The sequence below is a fragment of the Cynocephalus volans genome, chromosome 9, assembly GCF_027409185.1.
Source record: "Cynocephalus volans isolate mCynVol1 chromosome 9, mCynVol1.pri, whole genome shotgun sequence".
NCBI classification, from domain to species: Eukaryota; Metazoa; Chordata; class Mammalia; order Dermoptera; family Cynocephalidae; genus Cynocephalus; species Cynocephalus volans.
Genome location: NC_084468.1, coordinates 72,994,775 through 73,017,777, shown reverse-complemented (window position 1 = coordinate 73,017,777; position 23,003 = coordinate 72,994,775). Strand labels below are relative to the sequence as shown.

At 33.3% G+C, this 23,003-nt stretch overlaps 1 protein-coding gene across 9 annotated transcripts in view; it reads left to right on the top strand.

Moving 5' to 3' along the window:
* WDFY3 (WD repeat and FYVE domain containing 3) overlaps window positions 1–23,003 on the top strand; it is a 273,216-nt gene that overhangs the window by 119,414 nt on the left and 130,799 nt on the right. For 8 of the 9 annotated variants that reach the window (XM_063108855.1, XM_063108857.1, XM_063108854.1 and 5 more), the window contains 7 exons: window positions 3,076–3,185; window positions 7,225–7,386; window positions 12,257–12,449; window positions 13,721–13,907; window positions 15,828–15,994; window positions 20,009–20,476; window positions 21,371–21,472. In XM_063108855.1, coding sequence (XP_062964925.1) covers window positions 3,076–3,185; window positions 7,225–7,386; window positions 12,257–12,449; window positions 13,721–13,907; window positions 15,828–15,994; window positions 20,009–20,476; window positions 21,371–21,472 — 1,389 coding nt within the window. The remainder of the gene's footprint in view (window positions 1–3,075; window positions 3,186–7,224; window positions 7,387–12,256; window positions 12,450–13,720; window positions 13,908–15,827; window positions 15,995–20,008; window positions 20,477–21,370; window positions 21,473–23,003) is intronic. The other variant, XM_063108859.1, reaches the window with a different exon arrangement.

Sequence of the window (23,003 nt, the reverse complement as noted above, 5' to 3'; positions counted from 1 at the left end):
TGCTTATCTCATTTAAAATAAAAGTGGGTGATCCTTTGAGATATTCCGAATGGCAGCATATTAAAATTGGTAGGTGAGACTAAAATAGTTCTTCTGAATACATTTGTTATATAAAGATTGTTTTGTCAGTGAGGTTTGGGATCTCCCTCATATCATTCAACCACACACTATCCAAACTACTTTATATGTGTAAACATGTAATTCAAAGCCAGATAACATAGTTTTACATTATTGCTAATGTAACTTAGGTCTTCTCCTTTTCCTCAAAGACAATCATTGTTCTTGTTAAGCTGGCAAAGATGTTAAAGGGACACGTGATAATGATCTTGGTCCTTTTCATTTCATGTTCACATGCATTATTTTATTTAATCAGCACAGCAACCCATTGAACATATTGTGATGTTTCATAACAAATCAAGTATTGGCTTTTTACCCATGATTTGTCTTTTCTTATCTTGAGGAATCTCTTAATGTTCATTGTCAACCAAAGCATAAGAAATCACATACTTAAAGTATAAATACCCACTATTGATCAGATAAATAGAACTGTTTCAAATCAAGAGTACATTTTTGGTGTTTTGGTTCTCAGATAATCATTAATGTTCATTGTTCATTTCTGATAACTTGTGGAGTAGAAGGGAGAAGAACACATATTTGCTCCATTTTCTTTTAAAGTTAATACTGTTAAATGAAGGGAGTGAAAGCCACATTCACTCCAAGTGTGTCTTATCTATAGGTTTCTAGCTTCTGTACCAGGAATGTAACTTTGTTTTACCCTTTCTCTTGAAGTAGGTTTAGGTCTTCAAAATCTTTTTTTCCCCATCTGTGAGAAACATAGGTAGTATTGATTTGATCTTTTCCTAATAAATGTTTGTTTTGATGAAATGGAATTTTATTGCATTGATTTAACTATGAAATAATCAATTTGAAGACGGCAAGTAGTTTCTTAAAGATGTTAAGTTATGAAATTGGAAATGCACAATTTAAAACAAAAGTTGCCTAATCACAAATAGGCCTAGGAAATGAAAGGTGTGTCAGCCTTTGGTTAAGAAGATTAACTGAGAAGTAATTGTCTTCCTTACATGAATATTTAATTACTATCAGGGAAAGGGGCTCTAGTTATGTAGCCCTTGGCAATTGCTGTGTCCTTTGTAGACTTGGCAAGAAGTATTTGCAAATCAGTTTTTACCAGTGACCTCAAACCACTGTTGCTAAAGTAGGTTTCTCGGTGGTATATTCTTCTAGCATTTTCTCCCCTCTCTGATGAGATCTTCACAATTTAGTCAGCCTTAAACATTGCTTACTTTGTGCTACCTACTCCCTTCTTCAAACTTTCAGGAAACCCTCTTACCTGTAGTAAGTCCACACCTCTTGATATTCATAAGAAGTTGAGCTCAGTGTGTCCTGTTATTATCATTCATTCAATCCAGTTAGGTTGATTAATTTAACTGATACTTAATGAGTGCCAGCTTAGTTCCAGGTAATGTTCTAGACACTGGAGATCAACTGTGAATAAGGCTTACAAAGTGTCTGCTTCCGTGCTGTTTATTTGCTAGAGAGGGATGAGAGACTATAAGTTAATAAACATGGGAATGTAGTAATGTTGACACTTAACGAGATACTAAGTATTAGAATGCAGCCAGGCTTCCTTTAGCTTCCCTCCCTTTTCCAGTAAACTTCTTTATCACTGTCTTTGATTTGAATATGAGTTCCAATATGAGTTCACTGGCTAGCTGTGTGACCGTAGGCAAATTACTTATCTGCTCTATTTCTCAATTTATACTATAATAAGGGGTGTATTAAGAGAAAACTTGGGGTTCTTGTAAAAATTAAATGAGTTAAACCCACATGTACTTAAGATATTGCTTGATATATAGTTAAGACTCAATAAAAATAAGCTATTTAAAGATTTTTCCTATTAAGATGTTCCTGCAAATAGAAGTGTATAAAGATTAATGATGCCCAGCACAGAATCATATGAAAGTCGTGTACTCAATTGTCTAATAGAATACTTTTATCTTGATTATGTTAAATTGAGGAAAAAATATATCTAAGGTAACCTAAATTTATTAAATTTTCTGCTGCTTTATGGAGTATGTTAAGTGTACCTTAGTATCTTACCCAGTTAGTTCATCATGATCAGAGTGGACTTATTATTCTGTCGACTTTAAATCATCTCATATATTAATATAAAAATTGGCACACTCTGTGCTGATGAGCCTCAGTGCATATTTAGGGATTTCTCCATTTCCCCTTCTCTCTAAAAACATAATGAGCTAAATTTACTTTCGAAGCTTATTCCAATTCTACAGTTCTATGAATGGCTCTCATATATCTCACTGTTTCTCTGTTCCTACTGATAGCTGTTTAAATTATCCCTATTATCACTGAGGCAATCTCTTAATTTTATTTTCCTCTCACCAGTCTCTTTGGCCTTCCAGTCTGTCATACACATTACTACTGGATTAATAGTCTTAGAATAATCCTTCCATAATCTACCTTGCTCAAGAAAACACATTTGCTCCCTCCTGCCCAAAGAGTCAAATACAGCGCAGCTTGCCCTTCTTCATAATTAAGTGTCTGTGTTTTTTATCACTACTGCTGATATGAGACTCTCCTTCTCAACGTATGCTCTTCTAGAATTGTAATCCAGTGTTATTACAGTTCTTTGTTTACATCTGTTCATAACAGGCTCATTACTCTACCCACACTTTTAAGTGTGTTCCTATTCTCTCTGTACCCTTTTGTCCTTCCCACTTCTTAGACAAACATATACTTATTTTCCAGGCAGGTTTAGCTCAAGTTTTACATCTTTCATGCCTTTTTTTTTTTTTTTATTAGTTTATGACATACCTTTCTCTAAGATATAGAGGTTGACTATTACATTTCTGTATTAATGATATAAGGGTGTATGTATACCTTTAAAACCATTAAAATTTTCAATAAGACTATGTAATATCGCTGATTATAAAGAATGTTCTTAGTAAACAATTGTTTTCTTGGTAAGTTTTAAGGAAGAACCTTTTTATATGTGAATTTACCCCCCATTTAATGGCTCTCTCTTTGGTTTTATAGAGGCTGCAAGTCGGGCCATAGTCCAGTTCCTAGAGATCAATCAGAGTGAAGAAGCCAGTAGAGGCTGGATGCTTCTGACAACAATTAATTTGTTAGCATCCTCTGGTCAGGTGAGTTCTTAATCTTCATGTTTGATAACTCAACCTCTTTTTGTATCCTTTCTTGGGATTTTGTTACTAAATTTATCATTGTATCTAAATAAGATATCGTAATTGTTTATGTTCTAACTCTTCTAAAACATTATTTCATGCTTCTCACGACATCTCTGGGAAGAGCTGGTTATTTTACACACTTTACTCATGAGCAAGTGCACGGCTTAGTGCAGAGTTTTCCATCTTTGTCATGTCATAACACACAGAACGTGGTACCATTTGTACAGCATGCTGGGCAAAGATGGACAACTTTTGGCTGGCGGCAATTAGCCCACAACTTTGGGTCCATTGGACCTAGCCCAACACTTCTGTAACCAATTTTAGGGGAACTCTGACTTATTCATTTAAGGCCACTTAGCTAATAAGGAATAAATGACCTTTAAAATACTTTTACATTTTTCTAATTTTTATGGAAAATAAAGACACACTGATCTTTTCAGGATGATATATATTCCTTTCTCACTTGATTGATTCTGCAGATTGCTTTTTATTTTCTCTAAATCAACTTTAAGTGTCTGTCATGACATATGTTGTATGTACTAATTAATAACGCATTTAGGTACCTGATTTTTGGCCTTCTGTGTTTTGGTGATGAAGGAGGTTTATTCACAGTCACCTTTGAAAATTCCATTATTGAATGATGTGAGGTGTTTGAAAGTCCATTTAAATTTAGGCAACAGACATTCCTAAGATTGGTGCTGACTTTGATAGATAATTCTATTCTGGATTTTAGAAGGTTGAATAAACCTCCTTTTACAAACTATAGTGACTGGTGGCAGCAGAAATAATGCTTACTTCCTAGTATCAACATCCTGAAAGTACTCATTAGCCCAAAGTAATTAACACTTGGATTTTTTCCTTGGAATGAATGGTCTGGTTTCCCTTTTCTGTTTGCTGTTTTTCGGTTGGGTTTTTTGTTTGTTTGTTTTTGTATTTTTACCCAGGAATCAGTGTGGCCACCTTGTCCTGTTTTTCCTGGGACTTGCCAAATTTTAACATAGAAAGTTCTACATCACAGGAGACTCTTTAGTTTCAGGCAAATGGGGATGGTTGGTCACCCTAAATAATCTTCAGATAGTCCTAAATTACACATTGTTTTTATGTATCTGTGACTATACTTGATGACTAACAAAATGCCAATTCTATTTGCTGTTGATGCTAGGTATCTATAAATGCCTCTATGATACCATGCCAAAATTTGGTTTAGAATAGTGTATCTTTATATGCTATTACTTTAATATTTAAGTGTTTACTAATAATATGTAACTAATATTTAATATTAATATATTTTAATTGCAATATTTCTGTTTTATTCATATTTTCTGTAGATGCTCTATCTCTCCTTCTCAATTGTGAGCAGACTGTGTTCTACCATAATACCTAACACATAGTAGAAACTCAGTAAATGTTGATTAATTTAAACATTCACAGAATAGATGGACTTAAAAGTATAAGAAGAAAATCAGGAGAAAATCACTTGAAAGAAAATGTTGCCAAATACAACTTTGGATGCCAAGTTATACTTTAAATTTATCAGTAATGAGATGAAAATGAAAAATCATGCCACTTTGCTTAATTGGGAAGGAAAAGCTAGTAAAAATCTAACTGGAAAAAGAAACATTTGTTTTCTTTCTTTCTTTCTTTTTTTTTTTTTTTTGGCAGCTTGCCAGTAATGGGATCCCAACCCTTGACCTTGGTGTTACCAGCACCACACTCTCCCAAGTGAGCTAACTGATGGCCCCAAAAGAAACATCAAAGGAAAATTCATTGTTAGTTCTGAATTGCCTTTTTTGTTTGAGTGCCATTTTCTTTTTTTTCTTTTTCTTTTTCTTTTTTTTTTTTTTGTCTTTTTTTGTGACCGGCACTCAGCCAGTGAGTGCACCGGCCATTCCTATATAGGATCCGAACCCGCGGCGGGAGCGTCGCCGCGCACCCAGCGCCGCACTCTACCCAGTGCGCCACGGGCTCGGCCCTGAGTCCCATTTTCTGCTGGCAACAGCGAGATACGGATATGACTAAAACATCGTCCTGATTGAACATGTGGATGGCGGAGATGAAGCAGAGAAATTTAATACCATAAAATACAATAATGGGGTATACGTAGTGCTATGGAAATAGAAATGTGAGAGTTAAACATTTTGGAGGTGAGGGTAAGAGTGAAGATGAGAATTAAGGAAAGTTTGAGACTTTGCAGATGTTTCAGTGTGTTAGAGATGTAGCGACATGCGGTGTTGAGAAATAATACAGTGTAGATGGATAGAACAGAGGACTTAGAGTATTTGAAGCAGGAAATGATACTGGATATGTAGAAAGGGTCCAGATCGTGTAAGTGATTGTTTTTGAGACTCTATCCTCTTTGTCACCCTGCTGCCACATTAGTTCAGGCTCAGTCTCTCATAGGGTTTTCTGTATTAGCTTCCTAGTTACTCTTACCTTCTGGCTCTCTATATTTAACTTATGATTTATAGTAACACCAGCTAACTTTCTGAAGTCTAGTTCTATCACTTTTTTGTATGTAAAACGTCACTGGGTCTCCACTGCCCACAAAATAAAAGTCAGACTAGAATCAAGACCATTTTCCTAGGTCATTGAGTATACATACTGTGGACAACTTAACCAGCTCTCTGTCCCAGAGCAGTGTATGTGAGTGATGAGCCTCAACTGATCCATTTGTAAAATAAGGGTCACACAGTGGTAGCATTTGTCTTGTAGGGTTAACTTGAGGAATAGACAAAATAATTTTTATAAACTGCTTAGCCTTTTATGCCTGTTATATAATAAATACTAATTAAAAGTAAGCCATTATTATTGTAGCTTTTCAGGAGTCAGCAATTTTGGAATCTGTGGTTCCTCAAACATACTGTATCATATGGCCTAACCTCCTATATGTATATTCCAGGTAGTCTTTCCATTCTTATTTTAATTTCTTACACTTTTCTATTTCATTTCTGGCAGTATGGGTCATTCTTTATATTAACCAGTATGCACTAGCATTGTTAGACGTAAGAGATTAAATCATAGGTACTTAGGGGTCTGCAACTGCTAGTAGACTGTGGTCTTCTGAAGGGCAGGGCTGCTTTGACTTTGTATGACCAGCCCCCAGCACACAGCCTGACATACCCTAGGCACTCAGTAAATGTTTCATGAGAAAGTAAATGAACTAATCAACTAATGATGCCAACCTATTGATCTCCAGTGAGGTAAAACTCTATATTCCAAACCGCACCATGGAAAATTTTTATAATTATTATATCATACTTCTGAACAATATTGAAATGTTTACTATGAGAAGTCTAGAATTTCTTCCTCTGGAAATCTTTAAAAGCAATATAGAGATGTATTTGTGTCAGTGATGACTACGTCTCTCAAGTTTCCTTCCAGCCCCAAGAAGCTACAATAAGAATAAATATAAAAATGATAGTAAGGCAACTACTAATATACAATTTAGTGCTTAATGTCTCTGTATTTATCATTGTATATACCATCATACTAACCCTAAGAAAATGTACCATTCTATCTATTTTATAACAGAGAAAAGTGGGGCCCAGGGAAGTTAAGTAGTTTGTCCAAGTCCATTGTTATTAAGCGCCTTTTCTTCTAAATCCTAAAGCTTATGTTCTTTGAAACATTCTGCTTCTTGGTAAATAAATATCAAATTTAATAAATAATTTACTACATAACAAACATACCAATCTCAATATTTGTACAAATGGGAAATTTAGTATTTCTCAGTTGGAGTCATTTTTTAATTCCTATATGCATTTAAAAAGTTATCTTGATTGTATAATTTTCTGGCTTAACATTTGTTAAGCAGGGCTGGCTGTTGGCTCATGGTGCTGATAACAGCAAGGTCAAGGATTCAGGTCTCTGTACCAGCCAGCCACCAAAAACAAAACAAAAGAAAACAAAAAAACAAAATTGTGAATTGTTCCACTATGCCAATTATAGTTATGTCTTTCTGTCTGTCTATTCACTTATTTATTGGTTTGTTTTCCAGAAAACCGTGGACTGCATGACAACGATGTCAGTGCCTTCCACCCTGGTTAAATGTTTATATCTGTTTTTTGACCTTCCACATGTGCCTGAGGCAGTTGGAGGTGCACAGAATGAGCTACCTCTAGCAGAACGTCGAGGACTACTCCAGAAAGTTTTTGTACAGGTATGGAGGTGATATTTACCTGGTCATCTACATAGCCCTATTTAAAGTGAAATGGGTGCACTCCTTAAATAGGTGATCTACCTATGTCATTTTTTATAGTATCTCATTCTTTTTATCTCATATAATTGTCACATTTCTTGTATATGCAGAAGGAATATTGAAATCTTTTTTCAGGAATATTTGAGTGAGGCGTTAGCAAGTTTGTTTCTCTGAACAGATCCAACTATTAAGATTACATTTGGTGTATCAGTAACATCTCTAAAAGGAACTAAACAAGGAAAACTTTTTTGACGATCATTAAGATTTGAGTAATCTTTGTCATAATGTCAAGAAATTCTATGTTTAATTGCTGTTTTTATACAGGAATCCCTAGCCTATAAATATTTAACTTATAAAGCCAGTTTGTTTTAGTGGCTACTGCCACCTCCTCTGTCCGCTGCCTGTAAAGCTCTTCTTTCCCACTGTTACCACTGTCCTTTTAATAGCATTGTGGGTTGACAAAGGTTTAGTAGACCTTTGTTAGCTAGCCTGTGAATATAGTCATTGTGTATGATATCCTTTCTTGGGGGGAAATTTTCAAAATAAGTAACTGACAAACATTCAGAATACAATGTGTCCATGGGCCTATCTAATATTGTATTAAAAACACATATTTGACACAGAAAGGCAAATCCTTTATGATTCCCCTTATATGAGGTATCTAAAGTAGTCAAATAATTAGAACAAAATGTAGAGTGCTGGTTGCTAGGGACTAAAGGGAAGGAAAAAAAGGGAATTATTGTTTAGTGGGTATAGTGTTTCAGTTTTGCAAGATGAGAAAGTTCTAGAGATCTGTTGCACAATAATGTGCATATAATTAACACTATTGTACACTTAAAATGGTTAAGATGGTAGATTTTCTCTTATGAGTTTTTTACCACAGTAAAAAGTAAAACACAGTGATAACAATAATGCTTTTGTGTCTAGCTTTTATGTAACTTGAAAGGCAGAGGGAGAGAGTACACCTAGGGATACAAAGTGGAATGGGGGAGAGTAGTTGGGGATAATTGGGTGGGGGACACAGGGTATAATCGTAATTTTTGGTAATGGGCATGCTGCTGGTATGGATCTGGCCATCACATCTTGGGCATGAGTGGTGACAATCAGCTTTGTACCCCATGAATATTCATAACCAATAAAAAATAAATAAAGATACCTGGGGAAGAGTGTTTCAGGAAATCGAAATAGCCAGTACAAATTCCCTGAGGCAGGTGTCTGATTAGCCACAGCTAGGAGGTACGTGTGGCTGGGACGGACGGAGCAATGAGAGATGAGAGGAAAATGTAGTCAAGCCAGGAAATGTTTGGCCTCACGGGACTTTGTAAGAATTCCAGCTTTTACTTGGAGTAAGAATTCTTCGGAATTCCATGAGCAGAGGAGTGACATGGTCTGACTTGTGAGCATACTGGTTGCTGTGTTGAGAGTAAACTGTAGGGAGCAAGCAGGGAAGCAGGGAGATCGTTAGGAAGATCAGTCATCATTATCAAACAAAGCCCACCTGTATTCTCTCACCTGTCCTGGTGGGTACAATATCATGGGAACCTGAAAAGATTTTGTTAGTGTCGATGAATGACGCTAGCCTGGGAGAGAGTTGTCATTCCCTTTAGGTATGCCCCAAACTTCCCAAACAGAGGAAATCAAGATGTGTCTCCAGGAAACAGTCCCCTGGAGAGTCACTTAGCAGGAAGATGTAGAATGATTTTTGTGTAAGTGCATAGCTGGTGAGGAGCTGAGTGATAGGGAAAAAATAAGAAAGTGTGTTTAAATTAGAATCCACCTCACAAGTGGAAACTAGTTAAATATAGTCAGTTAAAAAAAAATAAAAGCAGATTTCTCAACTGTAAAATGAAAATGATATCCACCTAAAGGGCTTTTGTGAGGTTTAAATGAAATAATATGTAAAGCTATGGTCTTTTGCTTGGCACATAGTAAACATTAGATAAAAATACCTGTGGTTGCTGCTGTTGCCAGGACAATAGGAAGAGAATAGAGAAGACAGTGCATATGCAGTAGGTAAGGTAGAGCCGTGCACAAATAATGGTTGCATGCTCACCTGATGTTACTGGAGTCTTTACTGCAAGAATGACTCTGCTTTGTAGAGGTGCTGATGATGAAAGGACAGGAGAGAGAGAGACAAAGGCAGCTTTAGAAAGGAAAAGACTGGGATTTTCAGATAAAATATTATATCCAAAAATATTTATTGATCACTTGTTTTATTAAATACTTTGGTGCTTGTGATTAACATCTCTTATCTCATATAATTTGCAAGACAACCCAATGACTTCAGAGCTTTTGTTTGCCCTCAACATGATTGTGTGAGCAAACGGAGAAATAGGATTAGAATTCAAGTTTATCTGACTCCGGAATTAGATTGGATGAGAAAAGCAAAGGGCATAAATGAAGCAGTGAATCACATAGGAATTAAAGCTGCTTGAAAACTTTGCTGATGAATGTAGTGGATTAGTCTTTGCTGATGAATGTAGTGGATTAGTCTTTGCTGATTTGAATAGCAGTCCCATTATCAATAAAGACTTTCTAAAGAAATAATTAATGCCTTAGGCAATAATGGAAGCTGCATTTTATACTTCTAATACCTAAGTAAGCATAGCAAAATTTTCTCTTAAAGCTTAAATTTTTTTCCTATGTTTGAAAGCATTGGGTGCTGACATTCAAAGAATGTGGGACTCATTTTAGCATACCGGAATCTTTGAATGTTAAGTCCAACCAGAACTCAAAAGATGATTTAAATCAAACTTCTCATTTACAATTGTGGAAACTGATATCCATGTATATGATCCACAGCAGGTAAGTTGCAGTGATGAGAACCAGCTCTCCTAACACCTAGTCAGTGCTCCTTTTAGTGCATCACATCCTTTGTTTTAGTTCCTCATCACAGGCTAGAGATTGTTTTGTTTTGTTTTTTTCTTAAAAGGTGACTGGTAAGGGGATCTCAACCCTTGGCTTGGTGTTGTCAGCACCATGCTCAGCCAGTGAGCCAACCGGCCATCCCTATATGGGATCTGAACCTGTGGCCTTGGTGTTATCAGCACCACACTCTCCCGAGTGAGCCACAGGCCGGCCCAAGATATTGTTTTCATCATTTTGTCTAGAAAACTGATTGAGACAAGCTTAATAAATGTTTTATGATAGATGAAATCCCTATGTTTGTATTATGTGACAGATGGTTTCTTGGAACCTTAGCAGTTGGTACTGCTTCATGCAGGCATTCATTTTCTGTTGATGTGGCCAACTATTGCTCTTCCACACTTGGTTGGACTTTGTTGCAGGATCCCTACAAAAAGAGGTGGTTAGTGTAGTGGCAGAAAGGAATGAGAAGTAGACTCTTCACTTTTCTAGTCTATAAAATGAAAGGATTATACTAGGTTATTTGTAAGAATCCTTTTGCCCATAGAAATTAAGAACCAATTATCGTAGGAGTCAACAAATTCAAGGAATCATTAAATCCTTTTTTTTTTTTTTTAGAGCAGAGATTTGATTTAGAAAATAGCATTCTATTATTTTGGGGTTTGTTTTCTATGTTACAAATTAGAGAAATGATATCTGTCTCTCTAATCACATAGGGCAGTGTCAGAAACAACAAAAAGCATAATCAACAATATACCCCTTTGAGCATATACCTTTTTGTTGCATTTAACTATCTGTGTTCACATATGGGAAAAGATACACATATTACACATGTTAACAGTCAGTCAGTACCCAGCAGTTTCTCTAGGCATTGAAGGGTGGAGCATGTTTACTGATTTTATTAATATTTTGTTGTTTTTCTGAATTCTTAATCTGTTTTTTTCTTCCTGATATTTGCCAGCTATGAATTAGAAAGCTTATATCTAAGCAAGTTTTTATATTGAACGAAATAGGAAAAGGAAGATCTAGCTTTCTCGGATAAAACATATTTCAAGTACCTCTTTCTATTTAGCAGTTTTCCCACTGATTTTGAATTACCCAAATTTCATAAAGCACTCTTTTTTCAAGAGCATAATATGATTTCATAAATTATAGTTATTTTATTTATATTATATATATTTTCAAAGTATTTAGATGAGAAAATTTAGCACAGAGAAGAAAAGTTAACTTTTCCTGATACTGATCTAAGATTAGAAGGAAGAGTCCATTGAGGGCAGAGACCTTTGCTGAATCACCCAGTAGGCTCTTAATGCTGTGAGCTCTTATGGACTGTGTATTTTGCCAATCACAGTTAAGGAAAACATTTGTATTCTAGAGTTTAAGAAGTCTTGAGTTTTCTTTAAAAGCCAGACTTTAGAAAGTTTTTGGCAATTAGATATAATTAAAGGCTACTTCGAAATTAAGATGATTTATATTATTCTAATCTCCCCTTTTACTTGTGTAGAAAAGTGAAACAGTTTCAAAATACCTTTGCTTTTAAAGATTTATTTTTACTTTCTCATCTCCCTAAAATTGTCCTTTTTAGAAAAGAAAATTACATTTCATCTGTGACAAACTAAGAATTAAAGAACTAACTTAGAAAAATAAAATGTTGATGTTGAAAGGTAATGCTGTTTTAGCCTGTTTCAAGGAAAAAGGTATGCAAAGATTATGGTAAAGAGAGGATAGTAAATGCTTTTTAAAAATAAGCTGATATAAGTACAGCTGGTTTACTTTCTTAACATACACTTCTAAATTGTAGGGGTATTTTTTTAATGTTACCTAAGTTAGAGTACTAATCATTGTGTTTTTAATAACACTGCTCAATGCTCAATCTAAACTTTTTAGTGATATTCAGATCTAGTCCTTTTCTAGCTCTTTCCTTCCCTCAACCATTTATTTACTTATATACGCTCTTGTTTCTTAGATCTTAGTGAAACTCTGCAGTTTTGTTTCTCCGGCGGAGGAGCTGGCTCAAAAAGATGATCTCCAGCTTTTATTTAGTGCAATAACCTCGTGGTGCCCTCCCTATAACCTGCCTTGGAGGAAGAGTGCTGGAGAAGTCCTTATGACCATATCCCGTCACGGTCTTAGTGTCAATGTAGTGAAGTATATTCATGGTGAATATCTCTTTATACCTCCTTATATTTTGTGTTCTAAATCTTTTCCACTTTTCTCTTCTTCATTTGATGACAGATTTACTTTTATCTCTCAGTTTTCCAAAGATTGTTCTTTAAATTATAAAATAAATTGTTCAGGAGAAAAAAATAATATTTTTTTATTTGTGGAGCATTTCAAATGTAAGAAATTCTCATAAATTCTGAACGATGGATTTCATTGTTGTGTGAATGCTCAGTCATAATGTCATAGTTAGTCTGTTCTCTCTTTTTTTTACTGATGAAAGAAAAAAGTTTTTTTGAAATGCTGCAGTTACCAGTCTTTCTGAAGATATTTCATAAGTAGCTGTGTAATAATCTGTCCAATGTAGCATATATGGAATTAGGTAGATTCTTTACCAGCACTAAGGAGAAATTATCTGGTTAACTCATATATGGTATACAACTATCCTTGAAAATGTCTATATAGGAGACAATTGCCTTAGCATCTCAAGTAGTCCACTTATTTAATACATATATATTATTGTACTGAAACACTTTCAAAATAATTAATACAACTATTTGTTCACTTGCCATTATTAAAATATATATAGGAAACCTGGTACCTAATACATGAGTCAGTCATTAAATGTTTTTTTCTTCTATTCCTGTGTTAAATATTCTTAGCTTTTGTTATGTGATACTGTTTCTTTATATAGATAATTTTTACTAAAGATAAGAGAGGTAAAGTCTTCTTTGAAATGGCACAAATCCTCAAAGTCAATGATAGCATATAACTGTATTTTAAACTAGTAATATATGGTACAAACATGATTCTAAAAATTTTATTTCTTGAAGTATTTTTGTATCTCATTGGTTTATATTCACTCTAATTTAAACTTTTAATTAATTATTGGATTTTTCTTCTTAAACTTAGAAGATAGTTTTTTGTGTTTATCTTGTTACAATATCAATATAAAAGATCAAAAATATCATTTGGCAGTAGCCAATCATTTTGTTTAATGATAAAACATTAAAATATATTGTAAAATCTATAATTAATATCAACTTTATCAACCTGTCTCTGTATTATCTTTTGTTCACTACTTAGAGGCAGGACTTTCCCAATGAATTCAAATCTTATATTTACTTTTAGAAATTGTGACATTTATCTCATAGTATTTTGCAGATATGTTAAAATTTAATGTTTCATTAAACCAGTTAAGAATGAAGAAAATTTTCTTTAAGCAGTTGACATAAATGATACATACTTATTTAATTCTTTATTCTTACAGAAAAAGAATGTTTATCTACCTGTGTTCAAAATATGCAGCAATCAGATGACCTGTCTCCCCTAGAAATTGTCGAAATGTTTGCTGGGCTTTCTTGTTTCCTCAAAGATTCCAGCGATGTGTCCCAAACACTTTTGGATGATTTTCGGATATGGCAAGGATATAATTTTCTTTGTGATCTCTTGCTTAGGTAAAACCCCACAATTTAAGAACATATTTTAAATGTCTACTCAGTCTTTCTTATCAAAAGAAACAATGTGCTTTGGGTTATAGGAAAAAGAAATCAATGAAACACTTGTATAAAGTATACGTGGGCGTCCTCTTGGCTTTACTCCCTTCTTTTTATTCCCGCTCTGCCAACAAAGTAGAAAAAGTGAATTTAGAATTAAATTGGGAAATGCAGGCCACAGACATGGTGGAATCAGAGGGTAGATATGAAGAATAAATCTGCTCTTCTTCAGTAGCTGAGGAAAAGGATGTTAGATGAACTAATTAACATCTTCCTAAAGTATAAACTCTTCTTGCTTATTTATATTTTGGTTATCCATATTTAATACTATTTTTATTGTTTTTATTAATGTATTTTATAACAAGAATAATTATTGATTGAATGGGACCTTACAATATGTGTATAAAACAAATTACTCATTCCAGAAATGTTTCATTACTCCCTTTTCCATTCCAAATGGTGCATTTATCTACATGGAAAATGGCTGGTTACAAATTTTATTAGGAAGAAGATACTCATTTTCCACTAGCTGTTCCTGGGCCATTAGTTATTTTTAAATCACTAGATCTATTGTAAGATAGCACTATTTTGTAAACTTCTTATTTCTAACACCAGTTTAACCTCATTGTCACTTATGAATATTAGGCAACCCTCAACAATATAATTTTGCATATGCAATATTTAAAAGATGACATATGAAATTTGATGAAATAACCATTTCTCATTACCATTGGGGTGTTAATTGCTGCAATCTTTTGAGAGCACAGGTTGACAAGATATTTTCAGGAGCCTCAAAAATGTTCATGCTCAACACAATAATTTTATTTATAGTTGTTGATCCTAAAGATACAAATCTTAAATGTAGACAAAATTTTATGTATTTTAGTGCTCTTGTATTCCACTAGCTGTCCCACCTTCCCCTCCCCAAGTCTGTGATGGCTTTGCCATTAAAAGCATATCAATGGAGGGCTTATGCTGACATGGAGAAGCACATGTATACCACTGGTAAATGAAACAAAAAACAAAAAAGAACAGGTTATAAAATTCTGTATATGATATGAGAATAACTATTGTAAAAACTTTTCACATTAAAAGAGACAAATTTTAAAATATATTAGAATGTTAAAAGTGGTTGTCTCAGTTATGAGACCAAGCATACTTTTTCTTTTTTCCTACTTTTGTGCATTTTTCAAGTTTATTTTAAAGTTAATAATTACTTCTATTGAGAGGAAAACCCCAATAAATCTTATTCTTTTAAAAAGATCTTTTTTACACCCTATTTTGTGTTCTCAGTAAAGCCATGATCAAAAGATAATTCCCTGATGGACCCCAGTGTTCTTTCCAAAGGAGTTAAAATTGTTTTAAAAAATTGTTAGTCTCTTAGAACTTTAGTTAAATGTACTCTGAGAGTACCAGAATTAATTTATGAAATACAAATATAATTCTTAGAACTCTACCCAAGGAATTAATTTTTAAACATTATTAATAGAGAAAATGTCTTAGGAAAGAACAGTTGATAAGTTTTGGTAGTAAACAGTGAAACTTTATAACCTATAGGGAACTTGAAAGATCGTTTAATCTAATTCTTTTATTATATGGAGAGTTTCTACCAAAGATTAGTCATTTACCTAAAATAACACTGCTAGAGACAAAATCAGGATTTAAATTATGCCTTTTAACTATTTGTAGGATTTTCTTTCAAATACATCATAATGTTTTATAATAAAATTCATAGATTTTTTTAAAAGTATATTTCTATATAGGATAAATTGTAAGAAGAAACTTCCTAGAATATACATTTATTTACTGCACATAAAATTGAAAAATGCATTATTAAATTTGAGAACATAACAGATGAGAAAAATATCATTCTTTTTCTAGATTGGAGCAAGCAAAAGAGGCAGAATCCAAAGATGCCTTGAAAGATCTGGTTAATCTGATAACTTCTCTAACAACATATGGTGTCAATGAACTAAAGCCAGCTGGTATTACCACAGGGGCACCCTTTTTATTGCCTGGATTTGCAGTACCTCAGCCTGCAGGCAAAGGTGAGTCTTTTTTTCCCCCTCTATTCTGAGCTATTCAGAGAAATAGAGAAAGAATAAATTTATCTTACTTTGGTCATTCTTTATGTTACTTTTATAAAAGAAATATATTGGTTTTCGCTAAAGTTTGTGCTTTTTATGGTTTGTCTAGGTAAAAATGTCTTAGTGACAGTCTTTAGTCTAGCAGATCAAATACTTGAAAATAATATGATAAAATATCATAAAATCAAACAATGAGATTTATATTATAGTATTTCATTTTAACATTGAAAAAATTTAATAATGCTTCTTTGAATTTTGACACTTCGCACGTTTCTACTTTATATGGATGGTTCTTAATTCACACTCTAATCTCTATACCTATTAGATATGTGAGGAAAGTCTGAGGTATAAATGATTATATTTTACTTAAAATTAAGCAAACCTGAGTGCAAAGAAGTTACATTTCATTCAGTCAGAGGATAAATTTTTATGGTCTGGATTTCCTAATATTTGGATCCTCATATCTAGTGATCTTATACTTAAGAAAAACTTATTTTGTGGTTAAGATATAGTTACATAAGAATGCAAGCTGATTTTATTGTTTGTTTACTTTTTTTAAATGCACAGTAACTATTCCAAAAGAATCTGAGCCTTAAGGCCTTTAATAGTTTCTTTCTCAAGATTGTTACTTACTAAATATTAATAGAGTCATGGTATTTTTATATAAAATTTAACTAGCAAAAAAATACCAACATATCTGGTTATTTAAATTTCACAGTACATATCTATGCATTTTATCATGTAGACGTCAACAGTTTTTAATCAATGAGAATAGATGGAGTCATCAGACTCACTGTGATATAATGTACCCTCAGTGCATAGTTTGTATAAATGAGTCTCTGCAATAAGGGTGGTAGAAATCCACACATGATTGCCTGAGTGGTTCAAGGTTTCATTGTACTTAATTTTTAAGAAAAAATAGGGGTCTCTCATAAAACTTCTAATTTATAGATTCCACAGTTAACTCTTTCTGTGAGTTAATATAAAAATGACTCAGCAATGTACTTCCTATTTCATACTTTATTGTTTCATTTGGTTAATCTGAACTTGCTATTGGCTAATTCCAATAGTATATCTTTGTAATAAGAGAATTAATATTGCAAAATTTATCTTCCACCTGTGTTATTGCCTGGTTTTGTCTCATCTATAACAGGGATAATAATTGTATAACCTAGCACCTTCTGAGGTTGTGAGAATCCAGTAACATAATGTCTATGTTAGTACAAATGATTTGACTTGAGTTAGAATTTATGTGATCATGAGTGACCTAACCTTTCTAAACATCAATGTCTTCTTCAGAAAAACTGTCAAAATATTCTGTAAAATGAACGGGTCAAGTTATATCACTTTGAGTTTCCTGTACAATTCAGAATTATCTATTTCCCATGGACTATTTTGTATGGTCAGTGTAGGAACCAAAGGAGATAGCTATATTCCATATGGATGGAATGTGAAATATATCGTCTTTCTTTGTGTGTCCGTAGTATTGAGGTATAATTTGCATACATTAAAATCTGTCTAAGTGTTGAATTTGATAAGTTTGGCAAACGTGTATGGTTGCGTAATCACCACCATAATCACGATATGGGCTCTTCCCGTCCTTCTAGAAAATTTTCTTACTCCGCTTGCAGTCATCCACCCCACCCCTTGCCCTGGCAACCACTAATCTGCTTTGGTTTTTCCCTTTCTAGAATTTTATTAACTGTAATTATACAGCATGTAGTCTTTCATATCTGGATTGTTTTATTTAGAGTAATACTTTTGAGATTCGTTCATGTTATTGTATGTATCAGAAGTTTGATCCCTTTTAATGCTGGCTAATATTTCATTGTTTGGATATCCCACGATTTATATATCCATTCACCAGTTGGCAGACATTTATTTGACTATCGTGAGTAATGATGCTGTGGACATTCACATAAAACAAGTTCTTATGTACACATATGGTCATATGGTAAACGTATGTTTAACTCTGAGAAACTGCCAAACTGTTTTCCAAATTTTGTGTTCCCATCCACAGCGAATGAAAGTTCCAGTTGCTTGGAATCTTCAATGACACTTGGTATCGTTAGACTTTTCAATGTTAGACATTCTAGTGAGTCTGTAGTAGCATCTAATTGTTTTTTAATTTTTATTTTTCTAAATGACTAATGAAGATAAGCATCTTTTCATGTGCCTAGTTGCCATCTGTATCTCTCCTTTGTTTCAAATCTCTGTGCCCATTGTTTGTTAGGGTTGTTTGTTTTATTGGAGTTATAAGAATTCTTTAGATATTTTGGGTGAGTCCTTTTCTAGTCCTTTATCCTTCATGTTTTGTTCTCCTAGAGCATACTTGCCTTTTCTTAACAGAGTCTTTTGAAGAATGGAAGTTTTTAATTTTGATAATGTTTAATTTTTTTATTTTAAAATATTTTGTGGGTTTTTTTTTTTTCTCCTATTGATGAAATCTTTACCTGATCCAAATTCACTAAGATCTTCTCCAATGTTTTCTTTCTCCAGTGTTTCATATTTTACCTCCTACATTAAGGTCTATAGTACATGTTAATTATAGTATAGGGTAGGAAGTAAGGATTTATTTTTCTGTATGGATATTCGAATATGCTAGGACCCTTTGTTGAAAAGACCGTATATGACCATGTATCTGGGACTCTTCTAAATTCTGTTTAATTGAACTATGTGTCTGTCCTTAAGCCAGCACAACACTGTCTTGATTACTGTATTTTTTATAGTAAGTCTCAAAATCAGGTCATTTACGTTGTCCAGTTTTGTTCCTTCTTTTCAAGATCATTTTGGCAATTTATTCTAGGCCCTTTAAACTTTCATTAAGTTTAATAATCATGTCAATTATCGGGGGGGAAAGAGCATGATGAGATGTTGATTTTTCCTTTAAGGACATCTTCATGTTTTATTATCTGTAGGTGACCAAAAAACAGGCTTAGACAGACTCGTGGCCACTGGAAATAAAGATAAATCTTTGGTATTTGCCATGTATGGAATAAATTTATAAGCTATAAACAAACAAATAAAAAACAAATTGAAATCATGTGCAGACTGAATATTTTTTAAAATCTCTGTATTTTTCAAAAATGCCCAAGCCAGGATTTCTAAGCAATGTTTCTAACCCATTTTTTATTTTTCCTGGTTCTGTGTTTGCCTCTTTCTAAAATTCAGCTTATTCTGTAAGGTTCTGCGTTATTTGGACAGTCTTGCAAAGTACTCCTAATAGTGTGGATGTGGGACAATTTTTAGAGGCAAACATTTGTTTTCATGCACTTCAAGTATAACTTTCTATATCAATTTCTTTAAAATTATTGTCACTAATTTACATCGCAATAGCCAAGTATTAAGATTTTGTTTTTTTCCAGTTGATGTGTTTGAAAATTAGAAGTTTAAAAGTATAACTAGTAGCTGTCCTTAAATCACTTTAACAAATGTTTATGTAAAGAAGTTGCACTTTTAGCTTGAAAACAAATTTCTAAACTAAAATTTATAGAAATTACAGTGTTGTAGTTATAGAGGAAAAATAGAAACTTAGAGAATTTTTTCCCTTCTATTTTCATGCTTTCTTTCTTGCTGGCTATCAGACCTGTAACTTCTTCAGCCTTGAAGTCTTTTCAAATTGAGAAGTAACTATTCTGATAGCCAAGGTCATAACAGATAATAAAATGCATCACCACCAGTTTCCAAACTCTGAAGCCTGTATCTATATAGTATGCTTTTATTCTCCCTAAAACAGTCTAATCTTTCAATATATACCATTCTTGAATTACAGTATGCATAATGATAAACTGAAGGCTTAATTAGTTAATTAAATGATTTGAAACTGAAGAAAAATAAGACCTCTTATGAAAACAGGGTATACTCTTAGTAAATAGTTAATAAATGTTACAATTCATTATATATTTAAACGGACTAGTTTGTCATGATTAAAATATCACATAGCACCTACTTTTGTGTTCTTGTTTTCTATCGTAGGTCACAGTGTGAGAAACATCCAGGCCTTTGCAGTTCTTCAGAATGCATTTTTAAAAGCAAAAACCAGCTTCCTTGCCCAAATCATCCTTGATGCCATCACAAATATTTACATGGCTGACAATGCCAATTATTTCATCCTAGAGTCACAGCACACACTGTCACAGTTTGCGGAGAAGATTTCTAAACTCCCAGAAGTACAAAGCAAATACTTTGAGATGCTAGAGTTTGTTGTTTTTAGCTTAAATTATATCCCTTGTAAAGAACTTATTAGTGTTAGTATCCTCTTAAAATCTAGCTCTTCTTACCACTGTAGCATTATTGCAATGAAAACACTTCTCAAGTTTACAAGACATGACTACATATTTAAAGATGTGTTCAGGGAGGTGGGCCTTCTGGAGGTCATGGTAAATCTTTTGCATAAATATGCTGCCCTCTTGAAGGATCCAACTCAGGCACTAAATGAACAAGGTAAAGTATTTTCCATAATTTTATTTTTATTTGACAAAGGGATTAGGGAACGTTGTTTGTTCTTATTGTGCCTTTCATTTGGTTATTGATTTAAGTGACTTCCTAGTGTGTGTCATTGTGACATCCTAGTGAATACTTACCAGAGTGAACTGTTCATTCAACCTCTGTTAGGGAATTGGGGAAGGGGAGCCTAGAATTATGTCATTGTAATGGAAGAGAGTTTAAAGTAAAGTAAAAACTGAGGGAAAACATGTGTGATCTACATAGTTAGTATCTACTATTTTCTGATTCAAAGAGGGAATTTTAAAAAGTTTCTGGAAATCATTAGAATTGTTATTAATTATAACTAATTATTGTTAAGTATAATTAAATATGTAGATGCCTGAAAATGTTTTTATTAAAACATAGAGAGCAAATAAATATGTATTTAGTGATATTATGTACACACACGTATTATCATTAGGTACCTTTCTGATAAATCTGAAAAGTACAGTAGTATCTGGCAATTAGTAGGTATTCAATTTGATGTATTAATACAAGTCGAATCGGTAGCACTATTCGTAAACTTTTCCTTTTCATCAAGATCTAGCATTCTTCTTTTGACCTTCTTGATAAGGAAAACCCTTGTAAGAAGGATACATTAACTTTGGCATTTTTATTTTTAATATTTGTTACTTTCTGGCCACACCAAAATAAAATTTTTTAACACTGATTTTTGAGCTTGATCTTGGTAGATGTAGGATATATGTATCATTTTAAAGGTTGTGTGATAGCAGTTGTATTAATGGTGAAAGTGAATATTAAAGAAATAATAAAAGGAATTATTAAAATATAACTGAATTGAGAAAAAAGCTTATCACTTTTGTGATTTGGATCTTTAAACCTTTTCCCTAGGGGACTCAAGAAATCATGGTTCAGTTGAAGACCAAAAACACCTGGCTTTGTTGGTTATGGAGACCTTAACAGTGCTTCTTCAAGGATCAAACACAAATGCAGGTAATTAGACAAGCCACAAGCAAATGTTTTGGGAGGAGATTACCTCTGTTTATGTCTTCTCTTGTGATTCTTGCTTCTGAAATGTTCCTGTCACTTAGAGAAAAAACTATTGTTTCAATGATGGTAGAATCATGTCCCTAAAAATGCAATGCTTTTGACCATTTGTAGTATATTAATGACAAAATGTAACATCGTTACTATTCCAAAATGTTTTTAAAATTGCTTTTTATAGTGTTCCTTGTGTTTAAAATACTTTTACTAATTTTTGACTTACATAAATGCATTCTTATTTAAATAATTTGCTCATTTAAATTTTTCTTATGTATTTGCTTCATATGGTGATGTTCTTAATTTTTAAATAATATAACTATTATTTCTTAATTTTTTAATAACACAAGTATTTTAATGTTACAACCTTAGGAGAATAGTGAAAAATGATTCTCTAATAAAACTTAACCTTTCCCAGGTAGATTAGATTCATTAAATATTTTGCTTTATCTTTGGTCTCAATTTCTCTTTAGTCCTTTTCTACCTGTGATTAGCAGACAGTCCAACTGAATGTATGAATATCACCCTTCCTTTGAAAAAATTACTTCAAATTTTTGTCAACATCAGAAGACTCTGACAACAAGTTTAATACAACTTGAGAGGAATAAGCAAAGGGGAGGTGAATTCAGATGAGTGGGCTGGGCCCAGATCATAGAGAGCTTTTTAGGACACGGTGAGGAGTATGGATTGTATTTTAAGTGTTATGGGAAGCCATGAATGAATGAATGAATGAACAAATGAACTCCTTACACCAATGCATGACTGTTTGCTTGAATGCAGAAAAACTCAACATTCAGCATATTTAAGATATATTATGTGTCCCAGGCACCATGCATGCTAGATGTTGGACAAGCAAAGATAAAATAATTCTTGTTCCAATGGAATTATCTAATGGAGAAAGATGTATACACATAAATATATAAGTAATTATTTAGGTACAGTTTGGCAAATGTCAAGACAGATTTGAATGAATTTAGTAGGTATTTAGAACAATGAATATAATGAAGTTTGATGAGTATCTTAGTAATATCTTGTCTATAGTATAATGCATAATTTCCTTATTTCCACTAACTAGGTTTAGAATTTATTTGGCAAATTAGCTTTTGATGACATGACGTAGAGTCACACGGTTGCAGTGGACAGTTCTCATGTAGGGGAGTGGAGAGCTTATTCAGTCTGACCAAGAGTCACTTAATATATCTCTCAGAGTGCCAAACATTTTCCCATTTTTTTTTCTTTCTATTTTCTTTTCCTTACTATTTTCTTTTCCTTGTTAAGAAATATATTAGTAGCTGTGTAATCTCAGAAAATTAAAACAGTGCTTTGCTCATAGTAAGTATTTAAAAAATATTAGCCATTATGATTATGTAATGGGCTCTAACTGTCACTCAAGAGGTAAATAAACATGGTCTTCATGTAATCAAAGAATGTCACAAATACCTCGTGTTGAATCGCAAGCACATGGCTTACACTCACTGCAAGG